The sequence below is a fragment of the Lagenorhynchus albirostris genome, chromosome 12, assembly GCF_949774975.1.
Source record: "Lagenorhynchus albirostris chromosome 12, mLagAlb1.1, whole genome shotgun sequence".
NCBI lineage: Eukaryota > Metazoa > Chordata > Mammalia > Artiodactyla > Delphinidae > Lagenorhynchus > Lagenorhynchus albirostris.
Window position 1 is genome coordinate 12,332,916 of NC_083106.1, and position 25,349 is coordinate 12,358,264.

The 25,349-nt window shown below is 40.8% G+C and overlaps 1 protein-coding gene across 5 annotated transcripts in view; it reads left to right on the forward strand.

Moving 5' to 3' along the window:
• CNKSR3 (CNKSR family member 3) overlaps positions 1 to 25,349 on the forward strand; it is a 101,315-nt gene that overhangs the window by 61,783 nt on the left and 14,183 nt on the right. For 3 of the 5 annotated variants that reach the window (XM_060167260.1, XM_060167261.1, XM_060167258.1), the window contains 7 exons: positions 2,685 to 2,864; positions 9,599 to 9,801; positions 10,314 to 10,401; positions 15,665 to 15,706; positions 18,446 to 18,565; positions 20,568 to 20,627; positions 25,181 to 25,249. In XM_060167260.1, the coding sequence (XP_060023243.1) occupies positions 2,739 to 2,864; positions 9,599 to 9,801; positions 10,314 to 10,401; positions 15,665 to 15,706; positions 18,446 to 18,565; positions 20,568 to 20,627; positions 25,181 to 25,249 (708 nt within the window). In that variant the 5' untranslated portion in view covers positions 2,685 to 2,738. The remainder of the gene's footprint in view (positions 1 to 2,684; positions 2,865 to 9,598; positions 9,802 to 10,313; positions 10,402 to 15,664; positions 15,707 to 18,445; positions 18,566 to 20,567; positions 20,628 to 25,180; positions 25,250 to 25,349) is intronic. The other 2 variants (XM_060167256.1, XM_060167257.1) reach the window with 1 other exon arrangement.

Sequence of the window (25,349 nt, forward strand, 5' to 3'; positions counted from 1 at the left end):
CCATGACAGGGTTGAAATGTACAATATAGTTGTCTTAAATTTTTATGACAAGTTAAAACAAAAATTCCTTTTAAAGCTTAAAAGTAGGCAAAGGAAGAGAACCTTCTGAAGGAGGGGAGATTGTAAGATATTGGTTTGATCTGGCTCAAAATTGGCTAAGTCATTTAGGGCAAAATTCATAGTAATGAGTCTTTTGTCCATACTTTCCCAATTTTTTGCATTCAGTAAAATGTGAAGCATCTTTTAAGTACCTCTAGGTTTCCATGATTCTATTTTAATAATAACTGTTTTGTAATTAGACCTTACTGCTGATTTAGGAAGGTGTTTGGAGAGGAATTTTTATCATCTCATGTTTGCAGGGTAGAATGCAAAAGGATCAGGGCTTGGGGCAACAAACCTTGATTCGAATTTGAGCTCTTCTGTATTGAGCTGAAGAAAATGGCTGACAAAATCCTTCTCTGGGCATCTTACCAGCTATGTGACTGTGGACAAGTTATGCAACTTGAGCCCTAATTTAGTCATCTATGAAATGGGAATAAAGTTGTAAGGAGGCTCTCCTCGGCTTTTGGCCCTTGTCACTGTTGACTGCTGCAGCTGGCTTCTACGCAGCTGCCCCTGGCTGCCCCAGTGGCATGATACTCCATGCCTGCTGACTTGTGTGGCCTCCACTGTCTGCCCCACTCACATGCCATGGAGGCCACGTGTGGCTCGAGGCGATCAAAGTAGAGCTGAGTTTATATCGGTGTCCCCAACCTTGCTGCTGTGTGACAGATCCCCTCTGATAGACAGATGTCACTCCAGGGAGGATGGGTTGGTTCTGACTAGTTATCATAAAATTAATTTTTTCTTAATCTCTTCCTGTATTTATTTGATCGTCCCACACAGTTATCAGGACATTGCTCCTCTTTCTACATCTTATCAGGAGGTGAAAGCTTTTGCCACTTTCAAAACTTTCAAAAAAGTGGGGCAGAGATATCGTTTAGCCTAGGATATCAGATTTTGAGATGCATGGACCTTAGTATTGCCAGAAGTAAGTGCCGGACCTACGTCTACTTTTCCTGGTTCAGAGTACCCGCATAGAGAGCTTTCGTGAGAGTTAAATGAAGTGTGTGTGTGCTTGTGTGTTTGGGTGGGAAGGGGACAGCAGCATGCCTTCCACATACTTTATTCTAGTTAAATTGAGTTTTCATCCTTTGTGTTGGGATTGAATTTATATAAATCTACCTTTTAAAACACTAAGGTGGCTTTTATTTTTGGGCTTAAATAGATCAACTAATTTAGTATAAGATTTTCCAGTAAAACCATTAACGTGTTGACCAGAGAGTTCTCTATACAGGAGTAAAGAATCCCAAGTTCTTTTAGGGTTACCTATTTTAATCATTATATAAGAACATTAAAATACAACACTGTTGGCAGTAGTATTTGACCTGGAAAAATTCCCATAAACTAACCCATTTAACATTGTCTTTCTCTGGTACCACTGCTGGTACCTACTCCTCTAGATCTTGTATTCATCAGAACTTTTTCAGTTGCAAGGGGCAGGAACTCAACACAGATAAGCTTAAGCTAACAAGGGAATTTATTTTGATTTAAGTAAAAAATGCTGGGGTTAGAAGTATCTTCAAGTAGGGTTAGATCCAGGGACATGTTGGATATTACTGGGACATCTTCTTTGTCTCGAATAGATTTATTTTGTAAAACTGATCAGAAAAATGACTGCCAGCATCCCCAAGTTTGTATCTTTATGACTTCTAATTGGAAAGGAAGAAGGGGACTTTGTCTTCCTATGTTCATATATCAAATATCAGGGAAGATTTTGATTGGTTCTGCTTGAGTCACATGGTCATCCCTGAACCTATAACTGGCTGATGGATAGAATAGTGTGGCCAATCACTGTGGCAAAGCATCTTGATTGGCAAGTCCACTGGGATCACATGGGCTGGGAGAGGGATGGTGTTCCAGAGGAAGACTGCTTAGCAAACAGACAAACATATGTCTAGCACAGATAACTAGCATTTCAAGTCAGCAGGGGTTAGTGCTTATTCTTTTAGCTGAAAGGGAATGGGATGGTAACTGTCAAAATTGTGTAGGATAGGGCTTCCCTGGTGGCGCAGTGGTTGAGAGTCCGCCTGCCCATGCGGGGGCCACGGATTCGTGCCCCGGTCCGGGAAGATCCCACATGCCGCGGAGCGGCTGGGCCCGTGAGCTATGGCCGCTGAGCCTGCGCGTCCGGAGCCTGTGCTCCGCAACGGGAGAGGCCACGACAGTGAGAGGCCCGCATACCGCAAAAAAAAAAAAAAAAAAAAAAATTGTGTAGGATCCATTTGAAATTTCTCTTTTTGCATTTTAAAAAATAAAACATTTTTAATTATTTATTTTTTAAAGGTGGTAAAAGATACAGCACATAAAATTGACCATTTTAACCTTTTTTTATCGCAGTATAATTGCTTTACAATGTTGTGTTACTTTCTGCTGTACAAATAAGCTGTGCATTAGATTTAAAATCTACTTAAAAAGATGAGGACACACTTGAAAGATGTCCTTCAGGTGGAATATACATTGTATAGACAATCAAATAGTGGAGCATAATTGGCAGTTCCTGAGGTTGATTTAAATGTGGGCATCTTTTTGAGTAAAGGAACAAAAATGACAATAATGGACCCTTTTGCTTTTTTTTTTGGTAGGGTTAGATGATTGCCTGCAGCAGTATGTCTACAAGTTTGAACGGGAGAAGATAAATGGAGAGCAGCTGCTGCAGATTTCCCATCAGGATCTTGAGGAGCTGGGTGTCACACGAATTGGACACCAGGAACTTGTGTTGGAGGCTGTCGACCTTCTCTGTGCACTGGTTAGTTCAGGAAAAGGTGATCTGTACCACCATATGTTTTTAAGAATCTCATCTTCTAAATCTCCACAGTTTTGCACTTTAGCTTATCATCATTTTCTTAATGATCCGTGGAAGTAGAGCATGAGCTGAAGATAATATCAGAAGGGAAGAAAAGAAATCATTTGCTAGGTAGAGTTGGCAAGCGATGGCCTACAAGTTCAATCTGGCCCACTATTTTTGTAAATAAAGTTTTATTGGAACGCAACCATGCCCATTCATTTAAGTGTTATCTGTGGCTGCTTTTGTGCTACCGTGGCAGAGATGGGTAGTGGTAACAGGGACCGTGTGGCCCCTCAAATCCTAAAATATTTACTCTCTTGGCCTTTACAGAAAAAGTTGGCCTTTTATGGAAAAAATTTCTGTATTCATCTTATTTTCTTTTCAAAAAGAATAAGAAGATGAAGATGGTCCTGAATGAACATGTCATCTTCTATATTGAAAGGACAAATGGGTTCTGATTTTCGTGTCTGTTTTTGTTACTATAAAAAGAATTTTTATGTTTCACAGATATCTGTGATATTTCAATAACTGATACTGGTGCTTGGAATAATCAACCTGTGAAATGGCAGCTAGATGGGAAAAAATGTGAACTTAGTTACATTTCACAGCTGACTGAGTTTTGGCTTGAACGTGAGTGAGTTAAATCCTGCCAGGTTCCGACTCGTCATTACATCTGTGGCCGTGTGGGTAGTAGCTCTTTTAGGTATGGTTTAAAACCACCTCCAAGGGTACTGTGTTTATAAATTGGTTGGCGTAGGGTGGGATCCTTGTCAGTCTGCTGTGATGCCATGCGAAGGTTGCTGTTTCCTTAACTGTCAGGATTTGGGCAAAGTCGGCAGCATTCAGGCTGGTTTAGTTACGCTGTGAACCTGAGCAAGGGGTGTATACAATTGTATCACCGAGAATGGTGGGAAAAAATGTGCTCCCGATTATTTTGCCATTGCTGGTCCGCGTTCCATTGATTCTTTAACACTTGCTGCATTGCGCGTGTTCTTCTTCTTAAAGTGGATAGAGCCTTGTCTTCTGCTCTGAGATGTGCTACTCTTGTTTAGGAGAGTAATGGGGAAATTATTTGTGGTTGATAAATGAGCTGCCACCAGGAAGACGCTGTGGCCAAGTGATGTGAGAGCTGGTCTGGGAAGCAGGCTTTTGCATTTTAATCCAGGCTTTGCTGCACACTCCTGGCTCTGTGACCTCCAGGGAGATGGTGGTGTGTGTTTTCCCCGTTTGTACAGTGATGCTCCCCCAGATGTGGCTGTGTACTAACCTGTAAGTGTTTTGCACTGCCCAGAAGATATCTGAGTCCTGTTTATTATTAAAACTGTTTGTTTTTCATACAGTAAGACATGTTTGAGTTTAGTCTTGTCCTTTCTGGGAACATTACTTTTTGGACTTTTCTGCTATTTCAGATCGTCTCTTTCACTTTGTGGTAAGACTTGGAGGGCAGGTCAATGACTTTGACACCCACAGGGTGGGAGGAGAGCAGGCAGGATGGACTGGAGGCACGTTGTGGACCTCAAGTGGGATAATTAACATAACAGCTGCCTCCCCGCTTTCCTCCCTTCCCTACCTCTTAAAATATTAGACTAAAGTGAACAGAGCTGGACAAATGCCAGAACCTAAAGCTGTGTTTTATCTCTTACAATTTCCTCCTAATTTCCTTTGTAGACAAAGTGTTGACCTCAGACTCATTCTGGACATGTTCCGTGTAGCAGAGTGCCAGTGAATGCATTTGACACGAGGGTCACAGAGAGTTCTTAAATGAATGTGCCTTTTCTGGGTCGGGGAGGATTTTAGATCATTTCACTAAAATATCTTTAGCCTTGCTGTAATCTCCTTTTAAAATATTCTTATGGTAATGCATCTATTGATTATACTGTGTTTAACCCATTCACACCATATAGATCTTTGTGTATATGCATAGGTGGTAAGTTTTTGCCTTGAACTGTCCATCCCCTGGACGGTTAATATGTGTTTGCTGTTGTCCCTGGTATTATGGAAGACATTTTTATGTAAACAGTTTAGTGGCTGTTGATTTTATGATGGACAGGAAATGAGTAGAATTAGAAGTAAGAGATGGGGAGGAAAAAACAAAAACCACTGGAAAGTTTTGGAAAGAAAAGTGCCGATAGGATCTTTAGGAATCTAAAATAGGGAATAGCTATTGATTAAGGTTCCAAAACCGATGAGCAGATGGGCCACAAAGAGCTGCTTCTGGATACGGAGCAAGGAGAAAAACTCCCTTTCGTGAACACTGACCTTGGCTGGCTGGAGTGGCTTGGGAGAGTGACTTGTTTTCTGAGGCAAACCAGGACCACTTCCCAGGATTGAGTTCAGAGTCGGAGCCCAATTTTTCTCCCTCTGTCTGGGGCAGAGGGTGACTGGGACCGGCTGTAGAGCTGCTTTTTCCAGTAGCTATTAGCCACATGTGACTATTTACATTAAAATTAATTAAAGTGAAATAATAAAATTCAGTTCCTTAGTCACAGAGCTACATTTCAAGTGCTCAGTAGCTACTTGTGGCCAGTGTCTACCATATTTGGATAGTACAGATAGAGAACATATTCATCATTGCAGAAAGTTCTGCTGGGGACAGCATTTGTCTCTAGGGTGGGATTGAGAGTCAAAATGTGTAATTGTGAGACCCATTTTCGTTGCCAGATCAACAAACCCTAGTTTCCTAAAGACCAAGGCAGGGGCAGATTCGTTTTTAAGGTTGAAGTAGGCTGAGAAAGTGAACGAAGTTGGAATCCATACACGTATGAAGTGATGCCACCTACCTGTGTGCTTAAGTGAAATACCTGTAATGTATCTACCTGCCCTGGGTGCTTCTGTGCACTCGTGTACCCCTGAGTGTACCCCTGAGATGACTCACTGTTTATCGTTTACCCAGCCATGGCAACAGTTAAAAACTGGTATCCTTTTTGTTATGGGGAGAAATAGTGAAGGAAGAGGAATCTATTCTAGCAATTTGTATTTAACTTGATCTTGCTTATGAACTTATTAAACTGTGAAGTATACTTCTTAGGCTGAAACTTAATTGACCCAAGTCAGTAAAATGGATTTGATTGTGTGACTGTGAAACTCCTTAATCACCATGTATGTTAGACCACAGACAGAGCTAGTAGGAATGGGGAAAGAAAGTGGCGGAGAAGTTGTGTAAGGTTTGTCCTTAGCTAAAATGTGTACAATTTATGACACCAGAAGAGTGAGCATCTGCCTCTTTCCTTTTCTCCTGTCTCATGTGTTGTTTCTCTAGCCAGACCAGGAAATGACCCCTGATGGCTAACTTCTAATGACGTGAGATCTCAGTGGAAGGTTTGTAGTACGTGTCTAGATTTTTGGAGATTCATTTCATTTCTTAGTTTGTACTGTCTTGATACCTTAAGTTAAGCAATTTCTGAAGGAGACAGATATTAGGGAAAAGATTAGTGAAAATAATCAGATCTGGTCTGAGAAATTATTCATTTACTGTCTTTCATTGTGGGACACTTAAGTCAATAATCCTTTCCTGATTATGTTTCTATAGTAGAGGTTCTCTGGAGCTAATATAATCAGTTTCTTGTTCTCTTCTTATTGTGGAATGGGGTGGAAGGGGATGGAATTTTCCTTCCTTTCTTTGTTCCTTCTTTACTGCTTTTTAAAATTATAATCTATATAGAAAAAGCAAAACTGCAGTGACAGAAAGAAGATCAGAGGTTGCCAGGGCCTGGGGGTTGGGGAAAGTGACTATGCAGGGGTATGAGGGATGTTTTGGGGGCGATGCAAATGTTCTGTATTGTGATTGTGATGGTGCTTATATGACTATATACATTTGTTCAAATTGATTATGTCGTACACTTAAAATTAGTGAGTTTTATGCATCATAAAGTATACCTTAATAAAGCTGATTAAAATCTCTGAAGTACCTTAAAACATAAAATAAAATTATAATCTATTATAGCTACATCTGTCTATCCTTCTAGTCCTGTGATTTGTTTTTTGGGAAAAAAAAAAAAGAATCAGAGAAACTGAATGGAAATGAAAAGAACCAGTTAACAAGCTACATTCTCCTTTATTTTAATATTAAAAGTCGTAGGTTTGTAGAAGATTGAGGTTTAAAATTTCCTGTAACACTAAGATGAATTTAATCCTCTTTGAGAAATAAATGTTGTCTACAGTAATAAAAGTTCCGAGTAATTCATGGTGTCATTGGCTATAGAAAGCTGAGTTTCCTGCTTTTAGTTCAGAGCTCTTGTTATAAGTCGGCAGGCTGACTGAATAAGGGGACACTTCCCTTTAATCATAGTCACAAATGCTTCAAAACAGGCTGTGTCATGTGGCTCTTTATCCACTCAGTTTTGAGTCTTTGATTCTCTGATTTAAAAAGCCATGGTGGGGCTTCCCTGGTGGCACAGTGGTTGAGAGTCCGCCTGCTGATGCAGGGGACACGGGTTTGTGCCCCGGTCCAGGAAGATCCCACATGCTGCAGAGCGGCTGGGCCCGTGAGCCATGGCCAAAGAGCCTGCGCATCCGGATCCTGTGCTCCGCAATGGGAGAGGCCACGGCGGTGAGAGGCCCGTGTACCGCAAAAAAAAAAAAAAAAAAAAAAAAAGCCATGGTGACAATGCATCTTTTTATTTTTGTCTTCTCTACTGAAGGACAATGCCATATTTTGGTGTCCAGAAAATGACAGTGAAAAAAAAAAGAATGAATATCAAGTTTAGACGGAACATCACTGTTAATACAGAAGACTCATTTTTGTTCTGAAATTTACATTTTTTTTAAAGCTCACAAAGACAATTTCAGTTAATGCATCTGAAGAGTTTTTTTTCTTTATAATTGTTCTTAACTCTTTTCTATATAAATTTTTTAAAAATATTTTTTTATTTTCTAAGAAGCAACATGCCACATAAATTTAAACTTCACATAAAATCTAATGAAAGTTTGCAATGTTTTCATTCAGGGTATTGTCTTTTGTTGTTACTGTTGCTACTTACCATTGTTCATCTTGCCAAAAGAAGAAAGTTCTCACAGACTCCCTGGTTTATTTATGCTTTATGTCTCTTGATTTGGGGACATGGCTCACCCCTCCCTGAGGCATTAGAGATGGGGCTATAACAGAGGAGGGACCAAGGGACAGGCTAGATGCAGTGGGGACAAAAGCAGTGATCAGATCCAAAGAGGGCCCACCGGCCTCTCAGAAGAGTGAGGTCCAGGTTGGCCGAAGCTGGCTGAAAGAAGCTTCTAACACATCATAGGGGATGGAGCAGGTCAGGATAGAACTTAGGGGGGTTAAACAGTTTGCTGGTTTGTGCTAGATCCAGGATGACTGGCCATTCTCTTTTTGCTTGTCCAGTGCCCATCCTGGTTTCTGTCTCATCGCTTTGCCCGTTCTTGGACAGGGCGTGTGGAAGGGGGCATGTACAGCATCGTGATCCAAAGCTTGTACCCTCGGTGCAGATTGCCTTGGTTAGAATCCCTCCCGACTCCCACCGATTAGCTGTGTGACTCCGGAGAATTGATGGAATGTCTCTGTGCCTCAGTTTTCTTACCTGCAAAATAGAGATAATATCACTTCCACCCTCATACGCTGTTCTACCTGAGATAATATTTGCCGAGCACTAAGCCCGGTTTCTGGCATAAAGTGTTCAATAGTGTTGGCCATATATTATAACCAATTTTTAAATGATACCACATTCTTGCTTTGGGATGCTATTGACACAATTTAATATACCCCAGAAATATTTTCACTTTTTTCTTAAAAAAAGGATGAAACGCCAATTTAGGATGTGTACATGCAATTGAATACTGAAATTCATCCTCCCCCCAGAGTCATGTCAGATTTACATGTCATTTCTTGTTGTTACTTGGGATTTGTTCTTTATCTGGAAGAGAGTAGTCTAGGGCAATATTGTCACGTGAAACGGAATTTTTAAAAGCATCCAGGTAAGTCAAACACTGTTCAGAAAGAACGGAGGTTAGAAGCTCACAAGATGGAAATGACCTTCCAGGTGAATTGATGTTTAGTCAGTGCTGTTCTGTTTCTGTGTGACTTTTATCTGATGGAAATTCCTCCATTCAATGACTGCTTTACGTCTGCTGTCCTGGAAATGCAGTCATGAGTAATACACACAGAGCCCAGCTCTCACAGACCTTGCATCCGACTTAGAAAGACAGCAGTGAACAAGGTGGTTCAGAGATGACAGAGGTGATGGCTAGAGAGTGACCTCAGGAGGTACTTGGCAGTGTCTGGAGACATTTTTGTTTGTCACACCTGGGGACCGGATGCTACTGATGCCTAACGAGTAGAGGCCAGCTAAACATTCTACCATCTACAGGAATCCCACCTCCCAACCCAAACAAACAATTATTAGGCTTTCAGTGTCACTAGGGCCCAGGATGAGGAACTGCTCCAGATGGTCCTGGAAGCCTTGAAGAGGAGGGGACATTTGGGCTAATTAGGATGTGATAGGAAAGAGCTGTCCATGCCAACCTTTGTGGGAGGAGAATTTCGGGAAGAGAAACTAGCAAGACAAAGTCCCTGAGGCAAGAGGAACAGAGGCAAGGCTGGTGTGGCCCATGTGGGTGAGATCAACACTGTGAGCAAATCATGTAGGGTTTTGTGGCTGACATAGGAGTTATTCAGGTAACTCAGTGGGTTTTTGGTTATTATGAGAGTTTGGACGTTGTTGATTGTTTTGAATGTTTCCCTTTGATTCTGTTTTCCAGAATTATGGCCTCGAAACTGACAATATGAAAAACTTGGTTCTGAAGCTGCGAGCATCTTCCCACAATTTACAGAATTACATAAGCAGCCGGAGAAAAAGTCCAGCCTATGATGGGAACACCTCCCACAAGCCCCCCAATGAGTTCCTGACTTCTGTGGTGGAGCTCATAGGTGCTGCCAAGGCCTTGTTAGCTTGGCTGGACCGGTAAGTGATGGGTGTGCCTTACTGTCCTGTAAAAGGAGCGTCTGAGATGCATAGAAGTCAGTGTTTTGCCTGAGGAAGAGGAAACTTTATCCCTTTCTTGCCCTTGCCATTGGACCTGTCCAGGAGTTTGGAGCCAGTGGTCCATTTTAGGGTCCCTTTGGAAGTTCCTGAGGTGAATAGCAGGAACAAATTAACCTCAGCTTAGAGAAGAGTTTAAGTTGAGTTTTACTGAGGTTAAACGTTACTGGTTATTGGTTTGTATGAAGGCTGTTAGTTGACTTTTGAAGGGATGTTCATTCTCTTGCCTCATTTTTGGATGTGTTTTTATCTAGAACTTCTCTGTCTCTGTTCTATTGAGATTCCTATTTTGTGTGTTACTTGAGAGGAAACAGTTACATAACAATTTAAACCAGCCTGTTGTGTAGCTGTGCTTGTTAACACACAGTGTGGGATCCCAGTGGGTTCATCCTCTCCACTTTTTTTTTTTAAAGAGCATTTTCGTTGCTTCCTAGGGCTCCATTTACAGGGATCACTGATTTCTCAATAACGAAGAACAAAATCATTCAGCTTTGCTTGGACCTGACCACTACAGTCCAGAAGGTCAGTACGTCACTGGTGTTTTCTAAAAGTTTTTTTTCCCTTTTCCTTTTCTTCAAAGGGTTTACATGCAGGTATGAAGTACCATTCTTTCTCCCCCCATCAGAGCTGGGGAGAGATGAAGGGCTTTAAGTTAGATGAATTTACCGATAGTTTCTGTGAAAAATGACCAGTGACCTTTACATCAAAGATTACCTTCTTTTGCTTTAAAATAGTTGAGCTAATAGCCCTTTACTTCCTCTAAAATGTTAGCGCACTTAATTTTTTTTAAATAGAAATTCTGGAGTAACTACATTTCACCATAATCTTTGTTCTGAATATGTTACTGTATCTGCTTGTTAATTTTCTTTTCATTTTGACCTCTGGTGGTTAGGTTTACCAGTCAGGAGGAGCTTGGTGGTGATTCAGTAACAAACAGCCCCCAAACCTCAGCAGTTTATTCCTGGATTATCTACATCCAAATGGGTCAGCTGAGGGATCTGCTTCAGCTCGCCTCACTTCAGGTTGTAGGCTAACAGAACAACCAGTATCTTATGTTGTTTGTCTCTGGGGCAGAGGTGCAGAGAACCTGGGTGATTCTCACACCGACAAATGTTCTGGTTTGGAAGTGACACGTCAGATTCACACACAGCTCATTTGCCAGACCTTCACATCTTAGTGAAGGCCAGGAAGATATTAACTGGCATGTAGCAGACTGTTGTAAAATTATTTTTGAATTGAGTTGAGGCCATAAAATGTAAGGAAGAACTTGTTCTTTTTTCACATCTCACTAGGTTTGAAAATTCTGTGATTGCACATTTGTTTCCACTGGTGATTTGGCAAAAAGTAAAGAACATCCTTTCCTCAGTTCTAACCATGCCATAAAATAGATGCAGTTCTGAAAAGCTATGTGCTTTCTGCCTGTTCCCGGAACATGAAGAGTGAAGTTTGGCTGTTGTTCAAGGTCCAGTCCTGAGCAGCCCTTGAACTTGAGGCACGTGGGACTTCATCGTTATGCTTTTGAGGCCATGTTCTTAGGAAAACGCTCAGAGCAGTAAAGTGGCTCTGAGATTCAGCTCTTTTCTATGGTGCATAAAATAATCTTGACAGAAAGAGTCTGATACCAATCACGGTGCATTCATCATGTAGCCACCAAGTCCTGGCATTTGCGGTAGGGGCTGCCCAGGGGTACAGATCCCACTCAGAAGGGTGCCCACTGGGCATTCTCATCACTTACTCCTGTTTACTGGGGCCGCATGATGCCTGGCCCATGATTCATGGTACTTTTTAAATGTGTGTTTCAACGAATGAGATAATGCTTTTGACAAATATGCTGTTGAGAATTTGTCGCTTATCAGGAAAAACTTAACCCAAACTTAAGGGACACAACAGGTATTGTTTCTATTTGTGTTTATTTTTTGTTTTTGTTTTCCTTTTGGTGCTCATTGAGCGTATGCTTCAGAGACAGACAGCTATGGGTTCAAATCCTACCACTACCATTACTTAGCCCTGGGACATTGGACAAGTCACTTCAAACTTATGAGTCTCAATTTTCTTACCTGTAAAACGGGAATACTAACAGTTACCTTACCAGATGATTTGCTGGAATTTCTACAAGTTATTGTGGAGTAAGAAAAAAGGGAAAAAAAGTGTAAGAGGAAGACAAATGGTGACCAAAATTTTTTAAAATGTATGTATATATGTATTTGTAATATGCAGTACCTCTGAAAACTCATATACAAAGGAATATATAAATACAGTGGGCAATTTGGAACAAAAGTTGGGTTTACTTTGGCTGGAAGAAAAGTTGGGTTTACTTTGGCTGGGAGAAAAGTGGGGAGAGAATGTAGGAGGCAAGCCAAAGAACAGAAAACACTTATTCTTTTACAAAAAGCATGTATGTGACCACATTTACTCATGCAAAATTATACCTAGAGAATTAGTATAGAATATTTAAAAAATAGTAATACCTACCTCAAAAGATTATGAAGATTAAATAAGATATATGTATAGCACAGTGCCTACTTAAGAAATAGTAGCCTATAGTAGGAAATATAAAAATCTTTTCTGGTACTGCTTTTCTGGAGCCGAACTTGATGGCTTAAGAAGACGACAAAGTTAACAAACGTGTTGGGATTTCTGGTACTTTTTAGTTTATTTAAATTTGAGCAATTTTTAAGGATTAAGACTGGCCATGTGTAAATATATATGGGAATGTCATTTTATGAACTTAGTTTGAAAAACATGTTTAGCTCTTGACGGACGTGTGTTTTCTGTAGTAATTGGAGAACGTAGTCGCTTTGGGAAGTAGTAAAATTTGTGTGCACAGTTGAAGGATGAGTGGAATGTCTTTTTCCACGTGCGGTGTCGTGGCAGCAGCAAGTCTGAATTTGCCAGGGGTTTCACACCCTCTCACAACTGCGAGAAGTGCAGTTTTTCTCCAAACTTCTTGGCAAAAGATCTTTTGACTGTTTAGGAAGAAACCTGCCTTTTCCATTTATTGCTTTTTTTTTTCCCGGAGAATTGAAGGAATAAAAGCTGTGTCTCTTTATTTCTGGTGACAAGGAACATGTTCTCCTAGAGTCTTTATTCTCTGTGTCCATGTGTGTGAAGACAGGCGTTTGTTTGTCCCTTTCTTCTTTCTCTGTTCCACATACTGCCACTCTCCCCCCCTCTTTCTTGTTACTTTCTCTGCATCCTTCTCTCTGATGAGTGTGTACCTCTCCAGACTGGAAGGATAAACAGTTGTTGTTTTCTTCCTCCGTAAGAAAAGAGCACTCTTCTTCTTCCTCGTGCTAATTAACTTTTTTTCTTTCCTTTTTTTAGTTGAAGTATAGTCAGTTCACCATGTTGTATTAGTTTCAGGTGTATAGCAAAGCGATTCATTTACGTCCCACGCCGAGTCCGTGGATAGACCTTCCGTCCAGTTTTCAGGCTGTCATTTCAGGTGAAGTCTCCTGGTGGGAAGGGATTCTGATCTCTTTCTTTAATCGGTCCTCCTGAAGTTGCGAGGGCGTGAAAACTGGCAGGAGACAACAAGGCAGTGGCAGATACCGGGTTCCAGTGTAGGAAGAAATGCTGAGCAGCAGAGAGCCCAGAAAAACTGCGTGGAAAGAAAGCATACCATCCAACAGAGGAGGGAAAGTCAGGAGACCATTTCTGGGAGCTGGTTGGGTCTCAGGTGTGGACTGTCTGCCTGACGTGTGTTGTCACGTTTAATTCTCAACAGTTCTCTGAGACGGGTTTTATCATCCTCACTTTACAGAGAAGGAAACTGAGCTCTGGAGAGGTTAAACCCATCTCCCAAGGCTCCTCAGTTAGTAAGAGAGTAGAATAAGGAAGAGTGGCAGAGAAGGGGCAGCTGCTAGCTGCCCTGGCTGGGTCTCTGCCAGGTTGATTGGCCTGAGTCTGCTGATTCAGGTGACCAAGGAATGTGACAAAGCTCAGGCCTGCTGTCGGGGTCATAAGGGCTGACTTGCTTCCAGTTCTTCTTTTTTCCATTCTGTTGCCTTCATGCCAAATAGCATGAAGTCAGGCCTGCAGCTGCTTCCTCCCGGTAGGAATGGGTGTGGGAACCCACGTTCACGGGGGCGGAAGGTAAAAAGCGGCGCTTTCACACGCTGCCTTGGACAGTTCGTGGAGACCCACTGGCTCCATCACCACAGGAGCCCATTTTCTTGGTGGCTTCTCAGATCCGTCAAGGAATCGACCATGAGGTCACACATGCACCTTGGTGCGTGGGCCCCGGTGTATGGACAGGAGCTCTCTGCCGGTGGGTGATTACCTCCTGAGGACGACAGCCCTCGTGTCGTTTGGGATGTGTAGTGAAAAATCATAAACACAAATCATTAGTTTTATTTCTAGCACGAGACTGTGTAAGTATTCTGTTTTGCTACAGTTGACATTTATTTGAGAATTCTGTCCTTCAGATGGTGTGAGTAGGGGAGGGGCCGTCACAGCAGTTGACGGTTTAGTTCCATGCACAAGTTGGAGGACGAAAAGCACAATTTTGAACTGTAATCATTCATATTTTACAGCAGTTGTTCCTGGAGTTTGAATTTATATCTGATTCACACATGCAAAAATACATTCCTAAGTTTCCTTTTTTTAAGTGTTTTCTCACTAGGCTGCTCTTTTCCTGAGAGTCTGTGTAAATTTTGGGAGCAGTAGAGTGACTATTATTTCCCACATTTTTACCTAGTAGAGAAAATTTAAAAACCTTTTAAGAAGAAGGCACCTAACGTCTGATTATAAAATGACATAGGATAGAATATCATACATTTTCACCCCCACCCCCAGTGGCAGTAAAATGTGACCTAAAATGACACTTTGATTGAAGTGAACATCTTTGTCTGATGAATCCAACAGACTTGATCAGTATCCTTCCTGTACATATCATAGTTCGCATTTTCCTTCGGGTGCCCCAGTTTGGGATTTACTGAATGGTGCCAAATACACTGTCAAGAATCTCCTTGATCTCCCTCTTCGTCTGCATGCACTCTGCCGTGTTGATTGAAATCTGCTGTAGGTACGCTTTAGAAGGTTAACTGAGAGTTTCACGTTCCACCGGACAATGGTTATTCCTATCATCAGCTAACTGGGTTCATACGGTTCCGAGTCTTTTGTTCTTAAGCTGAGTAAACAATGCTTTGCATTCCAGCCCATTCTTTAATGTCATCAATAGCATACCTCAAGACCACTTTTCTGGCAGTGTGTTAATGAACGTTTTGTTGAACGCTTTTCATCTATTAAGGACTGAAATATCTGATTTAATCTCAGTGGTGCTTAAAATAAACTCTGTGGCTAAGTTTACTCAAGCCCTTATTTGAAAGCTATTCTTATGGGCAGGCCCGGAGCGAAAGACTCCAGGCTTGTTGGCCCAGTGCTGGCTCAGCCTGGGGTCACATTGGAGAGTCATTGTCAACTTTCTTGGACTCTTTCTGGCTTCCTGCTCTCTGTACGGTCTGGATAATAGGTGGACTTTCAGTTCTGGTGATTTTTATAGGCTTTCTGATTAAATAATTGGTCAGATGGGTTCCTAGGGTGATTAGCCTCCGGGGTCAGGAGAGATGGAAATCTTAGGAGGAGTCAAGTGTCAGCTCCTTTCCTGTCTGCCCTCTTCTCCCATCCAGGTCTCTCCTCCAGATGGTCCAGGACCGCTCGGGCTGCAGGGTGGGAGGTGTGTCAGGGACCTCCTTGGACCCCAGGAAATATCTAGTGAGCTAAGCTGACGGTTTCTGAAAGTTTTTAGCTCTTATAGTTTTCATTTTCTTCTTTCTTCCTTTAGGATTGCCTTGTAGCAGAAATGGAGGATAAAGTTTTGGCTGTAGTAAGTATACCTTCTAAAAGTTACAGTAAAATTCCTTTTCCCAAAACAGTGGGAATCACATGAATTAACGTAAATGTACGGTGGCTAATTATTTCAGGATATGCTTCGAAATATTGGCTTTTGGGATATGAGTCTATTAATTTAGGTGGAAAAGGAAGAATAAAAACTATTTAACAATAAGACCAACTCCTGTGGAAATTCCTGTGCTTAACTTGGGTATATTGGGGTCTCTGCTTTACTCTTTTTTTTCCCTGCTCTGAACCCTTCATCAGGGTACAATTATACTTAAATTACTAACTAGCCTGTTAATCAGGGTGAAACTGATGTGCAAATTTCACTTTAGGACCATTTTGTTTAAAAAAAAAATCTTGGCCAAAACCTTATGATAGAGGGGAGATGTACTGTGACTGTTTAAAGAGCATTCTGTAACTATTCATCATCGCTTCCTCCTTTTGACATAAGCCAGCCTGTGCTCTTTTGATAAGGCCTTCCTCCTACTGGTGTTGAGGAATTTAGCAATGAAACTTCTATAAATATATTTTCCATAAATAGGGAGGCTAAACACATTGGAGGAATGTAAAAAGTGTCACTTCTTGGATTCTCCCCCTTGGGAAAAAAAAAATCACTCTTTGGAATCTCCTGATTTCCTTAGTTGTGTAATTTTCAAAGGTTAGATGAATCTGATCGGGAGAAATAACCACACGTAGCCACTGTGATTTCTACACGGGGACCACTTAATAGGGATCCTCACGTCTCTACAGTTGCACCTGCTCAGTGTTTGGCGTTCAGAGAGAATGTGAGCCGTCACTAAAAAATCATAGACCTACATGTAAAACGCAAAACTATAAAATGCCGCGAAATAACAGGAGAAAATCTTGGTGACCTCGGGTTTGGCGATGAGGTTTTAGATACAACACGAAAAGCGTGATCCGTGAGAGAAACACGGACGAGGTAGACGGCATTAAAATGAAAAACACTGCTCCATCAGTGCACCGAGAATGAAAAGACAAGCCACGGACTGGGAGAAACTGTTTTCTGAAACACATATCAGATACAGGACTTGTAGCCAAAATACACAGAGAATTCGTAAAACTCAAAAAGAAAACAAACAACCTAATTAAAAAGTGGACAAAAGGTCCGAACAGACACCTCATGGAAAATGATATGCAGCTGGCAGATAAGTATATGAAAAGATGTTCCACAGCATGTTTCATTAAGGAATTGCAAATTAAAGTAACAAGGTACCACTCTGCGCCTATTAGGATAACTATAATCCAACACATGACGGCGTCAGATGTGGGGCAGTAGGAACCCTTGTTCGTTGCTGATAGGAATGCAAAGTGGTACAGCCACACTGGAAGACCCTGTGGCAGCTTTTTACAAAACTAAACATACTCTCACCCTACGATCCAGCAGTTGTACACCTAGGTATTTACCCAAAGGAAAGAAGCTTATATCACAAGAACCTTCACAGAATGTCATAGCAGCTTTAATCCTAGCTGCCAAAACTTAGAAGGAGCCAAGATGGCCTGTAGGGGACTGGTAAACAAACTGGTACATCCAGACAATGGAATGTTATTCAGCAATAAAAAGAAATGAGCTATCAAGCCTTGAAAAGATATGGAGGAATCTTAAATGCATATGACTAAGGGAAAGAAGCCAATCTGAACAGGCTACATACTGTATGATTCCAACTATATAGGATTCTGGAAAAGACAAAACTATAGAGACAGTGAGAAGATGAGTGATTGCCAGGGGTTCATAGTAGGGGACTGGGGACAGACAAGTAGGTGGGGCAGAGGGAACTTTTACGGTAGTGAAGCTCTTCTCTATGATACTGTGATGGTGAATATATGACATTATGCATTTGTGAAAACGCGTAGAACTGTACACCACAGAGGGTGAACCCTGATGTAAACTACAGACCTTAGTTAACAATAATGTAACACTATTGGTTGATCAATTGTAACGCATGTACCACACTAATGCAAGATGTTAATAAAATCTTGTTATTATTAACTGTTATAATAATATAACTGTGTTGGGAACTGTATTGGGGTAGGGAAGGAAGTATATAGAACTCTAATTTCTGCTCAGTTTTTCCCTAAAAACTGTTTAAAATATAAAATCTATTTTAAAGAAAATGGTGCAGGGCTTCCCTGGTGGCGCAGTGGTTGAGAGTCCGCCTGCCGATGCAGGGGACGTGGGTTCGCGCCCCGGTCCGGGAAGATCCCACATGCCGCGGAGCGGCTGGGCCCGTGAGCCATGGCCACTGAGCCTGTGCGTCCGGAGCCTGTGCTCCGCAACGGGAGAGGCCACAACAGTGAGAGGCCCGCGTACTGCAAAAAAAAAAAAAAAAAAAAAAAGGTGCAGGCAAAAGTATATATCTTTTTACGTTCTCTGCATTTGGTATGCAGAGAATGTGAGCAATCCTAAAAAACCACACAGATGGCTGGGGAATACAAGATTGTTTAACTGCTGAAAGGGGGTTTCTGCCCAGCCTGTGCGCTTCAGTGGTTGTAAACGAGTTAATATAAAAGGTGCACTTTTTAAGCAAAGCTGAAATAGTGGCACTATTCCCACACATTGCAAACGTGGAACCCAAGTGCCATGTGTTCACTGAGCAGTATTATCACAACCAGAGCTAAAGATGATAGGTGAAGTGCATTAAAAAAAAATTCAGCCGGAGATAAACTTGGTTAATGATTGAACCTTCCCTGTTTGCCTCTCCAACTCTAGGTCAAGGTTTTAAATGGCATCTGTGATAAAACAATCCGATCTACCACGGATCCTGTTATGAGCCAGTGTGCATGTCTGGAAGAAGTTCACTTACCAAACATTAAACCTGGGGAAGGCTTGGTAAGAATTCTGACAACACTTGTTTATTTTCAAATAACATCATCATTTATTAAAGTTGGTGTGTATGTGTGTGTGTTTTTTAAAATTCCTTATTGCTTTCACTAGAATTCTGCAGAGTAGAATTCAGTTAGACTGTCTTCCATTATGTAGTTAGGAATTTGCCATCTTGAACTGTTGGTAAGTTTTATGTCTTCAAAGTATAAAAATAAATACTGTTTTAAAACTATATACTCATATCTCGAAGGAATTGTCTTAACAGTTTTATTTTTAGGTCTTAGCAATTTAAGGAGATAGAAAACATTTCCACAAAGGAAAGGTGGTCTCTGGGTAGGAAACAACATCTGCTTTGAAGTCTCTGTTACCACTTAGGCTGAGAAGAGACTGGCTGAAAGAAATGATTCTTAAGAAGAAGTTCAGAAATGCTTTAGAAGTAATGTATGAGCTCTGTAATAACAGGCCCTGAGAATACATACAGGTAGATTCCTAGATCAGCACCTAGGTACCTACATCTCCAAATACCTAGCATGCAGCCGATACGGTTAATCTGCTGAAATTTAAGTGAGGAAACTGTGAGGCCCATTGATGAGCTTAGAGGCTTTGAGTCAGAGAGTGTGGTTCAAATCCCAGCAGTCAAGTGACTTTACCTCTTTATGTGTCAATTTCCTCGTCTGCCAAAAGTGAATAATAATAATGATAATAACCCTCACAAGGTTGTTGAATGTATTAAATTAGATGATGCATGCTGAGTGCAGATGCTGGACGAATAGTACGTGTGCAGTCATTGGTGGCTGCAGCTACTGTGACTGGTATTGATGAGGGGGGAAGGGGAAGGGGGACGGGGAGTGCCTAGTGTGTAGGTAGCTGTGGGAAGGTATCAGGGCAGTCTCTGCTCTCAGATAGGAAAACAAAAATCAACCAAATGTTGACAAGCCCACATTCTTGGTAAGGAGAAATGTACATACCGAGACTGCTTGGCTTCAAAGCAAATGATGGCTTATAATGGAGTACACACAGAAGACTTCCTGGGGATGGGTTTATTCACATATTGAAGCGGAGAACTGCCTGGCGTGGGCAGAAATGGAGTTGCCGTTTCAGAAGGTAAAGTTATACATGCAAAGCTCTGGGAAGAGGAGTACTGTGTGGAGGGGGAAGCCAGTTACTCTGCCGATGAAAGTGATGGGAAAGGAGAGGACAGGCAGAACCGTGCAGGTGTTAGTATCGGATGAGGTGCTCGTTGCAGAGTGCGGTATGTTGCTGAGCAGGGCAAGTTCACGGTCAAAATGACTTCTGAGGAGAATCTATGTTATTATCAATACAGTATTGGTACCAGGGTGAGCAACTACTCTTTGCTCTGTTTACCTTTGCTCTTTCCCCATCTTATCAAAGTTTAATAAACCTTCTCTTTTATACATGCTGTGTCAAACTACAGAGATGTTTCCTCCACGCTAGGCATTCACCTCTGAGTTTGACTGTCGGGCCTTTGAGGAAGGAGAGTATTAATCGATACGCCCCCCCTTAAAATGCAGGAGTGCCTGCTTCTAATTTATTTCCTATGTTGTGTTACTTAACAGTGTTTGCTCATACATCCTGGTCTGGTTGTTAGTGGCTTGAATAAGTTACCGTGCAGGGACTGCTGAGACCAAATTAACTGAATATATTGTCTCACTACACAGAGAAGTGGTCGGGAGAGGACCGGCCTTGTTTGAACTGCCTCATTCATTCAACAGGTCTGAGAACATTCTTTCTGAGTCCCCAGAGTTAGACCAAAATTCTGTGCGCCTGGTACACAAATTATAATATCAAAGAGATCTTGTTTCTGATTTCTTTCCCCAGTATTTCGCCTTGGTTAGTTCCCCTTCCTGCTCTGTAGATCTTGCTTTGCAGTGTTTCAGGAGACTGAAAAATGAGTGGTGTTCTGAAGGGACTGCCTTTAATGTTTTATAAGTTTACGTCTCACTTGCGGCTCTATTTCTAATGAGTTAATGTGTCTGGCTCACTCTAGGGCATGTACATCAAATCAACCTATGATGGATTGCACGTGATTACTGGAACCACAGAAAATGTAAGTGCTTATCCATTAAATGTAAAACCATTGTATGTTCCAGCAGATTTGACAGAGTCCCTATACTTTTCATTTAAACGTGTGTGTGCTGTTCTGTTGTCTCATCTGTAGTGGGAGCAACCGTGCCTATTTTGTTTATGTCTGTGGCTAGCATGCAGCTCATCCAGCTGTCGTCAATGTATTATTTAAGTTGTCCTTTATTGCTCTCGTTCACACACCTTGCCCAGTTTTTACCGCCACCCTTGCGTTTATTGTTATTATTTTTGCACCCTGAAAATGTTAACCCATAAATACGAAAAACAATGATCTCTTTGTTGTTGAGAATCCCTCTTGTAAGAGCTGGAATTGGTGACCATATGTGTAAAATATAGTTTTTTAAAAATGGAATTTATGTATGTCACCAGAGTGACTATTTTGGGATTTTTGCATGACAAAGATTCTTTTTATAGAGCTGTATTTCATAATATTTGCATGATATTGAAATTTAGTTTTTCTCTCCCCAATCCTTTGAATAGAAAAAGCAGGGCTGCTTCTACTGAAAGGGACTTTGTACCCTGTTATCTTCCTTTTGAAAATTCTGCTACATGAAAGGTTTTTCTTTAGCCCCTCAAACATTTTGAATTCGTGAAAAGTAGAGCTAATTGAATACTTTCTTTATGCAACCTACAGTATGGCTAGCTTTTGAATGACACTGATATGAAGCTAGAAATGTCTGAAAAGCTTCCCTGCATCTGTGGAAAAGAAGCATGTGTCTATGGAATTAGTTACTATTTAATCAATTAAGACAAGAGGAAGTAATTCAAGAAACAAGAGACTTAGCAACTACTTTTCTAATCTGGTGGAAATATGTATCGGAGTTTGAGCTTCAGCTGCTAGGTCTGTTGATAAAATAAAATAGCATGATCTTTGATGAGGGTTTGTGACACACACTTGATTTTTGTAATAAGAAAAAAGTGGCGTCGCTTAAGGCAGTCAATGAGTTATAAATTAATTGTGCAGTTCTGGGAGATGAATGAATAGAAGATGGTAGTGTCTTTAAGCATTCTTTGTTGAGCTCTACTGAGAATACACTGAGACCACTGGGAATTTTTATACCGCATCACCTAATAGGCAATAATGGCACAGAACGTTCTCCTTATAGGCTGGGGATGGTGCAAAAGAAAAAAAAATCACAACAAATGATCCTCCCTTATCCTTATCAGAGACTATATATATTTTAGCTGAACCACAATGAGAACAGAGTCATGTACCACTCAGTACATTTTGCGGGGGCGGGGGCTGGATAGATTCAGAAGAATAGTGAATGTCGTTTCAGTTTTTAAGAGAGTTAAAGTTTTGTGTCTAGCAATTTGGTGATTGCATTAACAACCAGACCTGTGCAGTCCCAGACTCAATCGGGTCTTGGAATCAATTTCAATCTCGGAAGAACATGTAGAACACTATAATAGTATTAGCAGAAGGTGCACAGATTTCTTCCTTTCACTGTCTACCGCTCTCCCTCACCTCCCCCCTCTGCCCCCTGCCGCCACTTTTAAGGATGCAATAACTAAACAAAACTGCCTTTGAATCAAATGAAACGTCAAGTGATACATTCTGTAGAATCCCTACCAGATCATATAGGACTGGGTGAGAGATTCAGGGTTCACCTGGATGTGGTCGATCCTACCGCTTCCTTACAGGATGGTAAACAAGTCATCCTAGAGAGAGGTGGTTTCCATCTTGTTAAAGATCAAAAAAGGGAAAACTTGTCTTTTTCCATCCGGTAATCCACTTTAAAATGTCCCTCATTCTTTCAGTCAATCACCTTGTGTTCATTGTGTGTCTGGAATATGCCAGATACTTTCTAATTCTTGTCGATGAAAGTGGGAAGTTAGGTAAGAGTCCACTTCTTGAGGGCTTGGGCTGGATAGGTTACACTTAATGCTGGACATTTTACACTTAAATGACAGTAGAAAAATGCCAGCTCCAGGACAGCTTTCTGGCTATCACTTAAGGTCGCTCTGACTTAAGCGACCCTAAGTCAGAATGTTTTAATGCAAGTCTAGTGTTGGGGGGTGGTCGTGGACAGAATTCCCAAACTGCATTCCCTCTATCTTGGACTCCAGGCTGAAGCAATGCCAGCAGGTCATCTCAGGCCTCCTGTCCACTTTTTCTGGGTTTTTTTGGAGGTTACCTGAGCAGCCAGGATCATTCCAAGGTGAGACTAACAAGATTTAGTGATTCTCTATCTTCTTTTTTGATGTTGTTCAAGACCTTGGCAGACGTCTTGATAGGACCTCATCCGTACTCCTATCCCCCACCCCCAAAATGAGTTGGGAAGTAGGTGAGCCTCTGAAGAATGGATGCACTCTTCTCCAGGTCATCACTCTTCTGCAGCAAACCAGAACAAGCATCATTTTTCAGTAGTCCGGCACATGGTGAAGATAGCAAGAGCTACTGCCCCAGGGAGAATTTTGGTTATCAGGCTCTCTTTACCAGTGTTCTGCCAAGCACAACTCTTAATCACTTGGTAGGATATTTGAGAAATGAATGGGAGAGGATCTTTAGGAAGGGAAGTCAGTTCAGGACACCGGGGCTTGTTTTTTAGATTGCATATCTATAAACAGGGACTTCCTGGCCTCAGGGCCATCTTTTAGAAAGTGAAGCTACCTTAGAAGAATCTCCAGCCCAGGAAGATGAACTGGACTGGACTGATTACGATCCGACTTACTAAAGTTGATCTGTAACCATGGGTTAGGCATCTGACACCAGGGGCAAAAAGGAGCTTTGATACATTCGTTTGTTTAAGAAGTGCTTCAGTAGAAGAGATTTGAGACAAGCCATCTCCCTGTGGTACCCACGATGCTAGTCTCTCAGGTGAGGCACTGCTGGTTGTTATGGTAGCAGGTTAAATGCTTTCAAAAATAACTGTTATAGTTACCTATGCCTTACGTTGGCCCTAGGTAAATCAAAGAGACTGTTTCTACAGTTTAACAGTACTTGCTCATTTCCTTTCTTTTTTTTCGTCTCTTTTTTTTTTTTTTTTTTTAACTTGCTCATTTCTTTGTTGAGCCTACCACAACAGCTGAGTGAGAAAATTCAGCAAGGGTGTCTTGAGTTTAGTTGCTGTCCCCATCACTGTGTTCAAAGATGCTATTTTTAAAGGATGGTTGTAAATTGAAGATTCAGTCAGCTATGTAAATCACAAAATAAAACACTCTGACTTAGACAACATTTGATTATAATTTGAAATTAAAGTTTAATCCTTTCTATCTCTTTTGATCATAGGAAATATCTTTTTTTTACATAGTTCTGTTTTATTTTATTCCATGCATTTGTTGTTTTTGCAATTAAATAATAATAAACTTATACTTCTAGGAAGGATTAGACATTACTCTTATTCTAAAATATTTTTCAAATTTCACGTACAACTAAATGCCAGAATGTTTAAGTCTGAAAAATATATTAGTGAGAGAAAAAAATTTGAGATGAAATTGTGGCACAGATTCCTTTTAAGATGAAATAATCACTTCAACATATAATTTGTCAGGGGAAAAGTTTTAAGGTACTATTTTAATTTTAAAAACCACATAATAAGCATAAAATTACATTCTGCATCTTTCACTTACTATGTGTCCATAACACTGGACACATAGTAAGTTATTTAACACTGAATCTCAGTGTTCCCAAAACTCCATAAAATAAACCTAATGATATCTTAGGCTTAGGTAAAGGTTGTTGGCAGAATTTTTTCTAACCATTTTTTAAAATCATCTGAAATACCTTAAACATAAAGAGTTTAGTTTGATTCAGTGAACCAGAAACTATGGGAAAATATTTGACAGACAGGTTACATCTATTTATCTGTCTGTACACACATATGTGGATTATATATATTTGTATCAATATTTGCAAATTTGTAGCAAACTATTATTTGAGAGAAACAAAGCCTGGACTTTGTTTTGGTACTGTGACAACACATGCACTTAGAATTCCACCTGAAAATGCAAAATTTTAAATTTTCTCTAAAGAAATATTTTCTGTTGTCACTATCTTTCTATGTTAATAGCATTATGATAACATGCAAAACAAGTTTAAGTAAAAGTAAGATTTAGTTTTAATAATTGCTTAAAAGGAAACGGTAGGACAGAGGTACATGATGATCTTTACACATTAAGCAGTTGGTCCACGTTAAGCAGTTGGTTGGCTTTTACAAGATTAATTTTGATAGAGATGTAGGTAAGTCTCATTTTAGATGAACCAATGGCTTTGATCAGCCCATTATGTGGACAGTGCGTCCCACTCTTCACGATAGGTTAGATGAACCTTGGCTGTTCCAACTGACAGATTATCTGTTATAACAAACTGCTAGTAGAAGAGAGAACACCAGTACCCAATGCCAAGTTCTACAGGCTGTGTACTTTGAGGGAACTCAAGTACACTGTGTAACGTTTCCTGAGAAGATTATATTTCCATTGCTCGTTTTCTGTAGAAAAAAGAAGGGAGAAGAAATAGAAGCAGAAAGAAGTAGGTTTAAAAAATATGACAGGTCTCTCTCTGTTTTTTTCTAACAGTCTCCTGCAGACAGATCTCAGAAGATTCACGCCGGTGATGAAGTGATTCAGGTCAATCAGCAAACTGTGGTGAGTTTGTTCATTGAGACTTCCGACTTCATATTCCCCTCTAGAACTTTTAAACCATTTTGCATGCATTTAAAAATTTTTCAATTTATATCCAATTTTC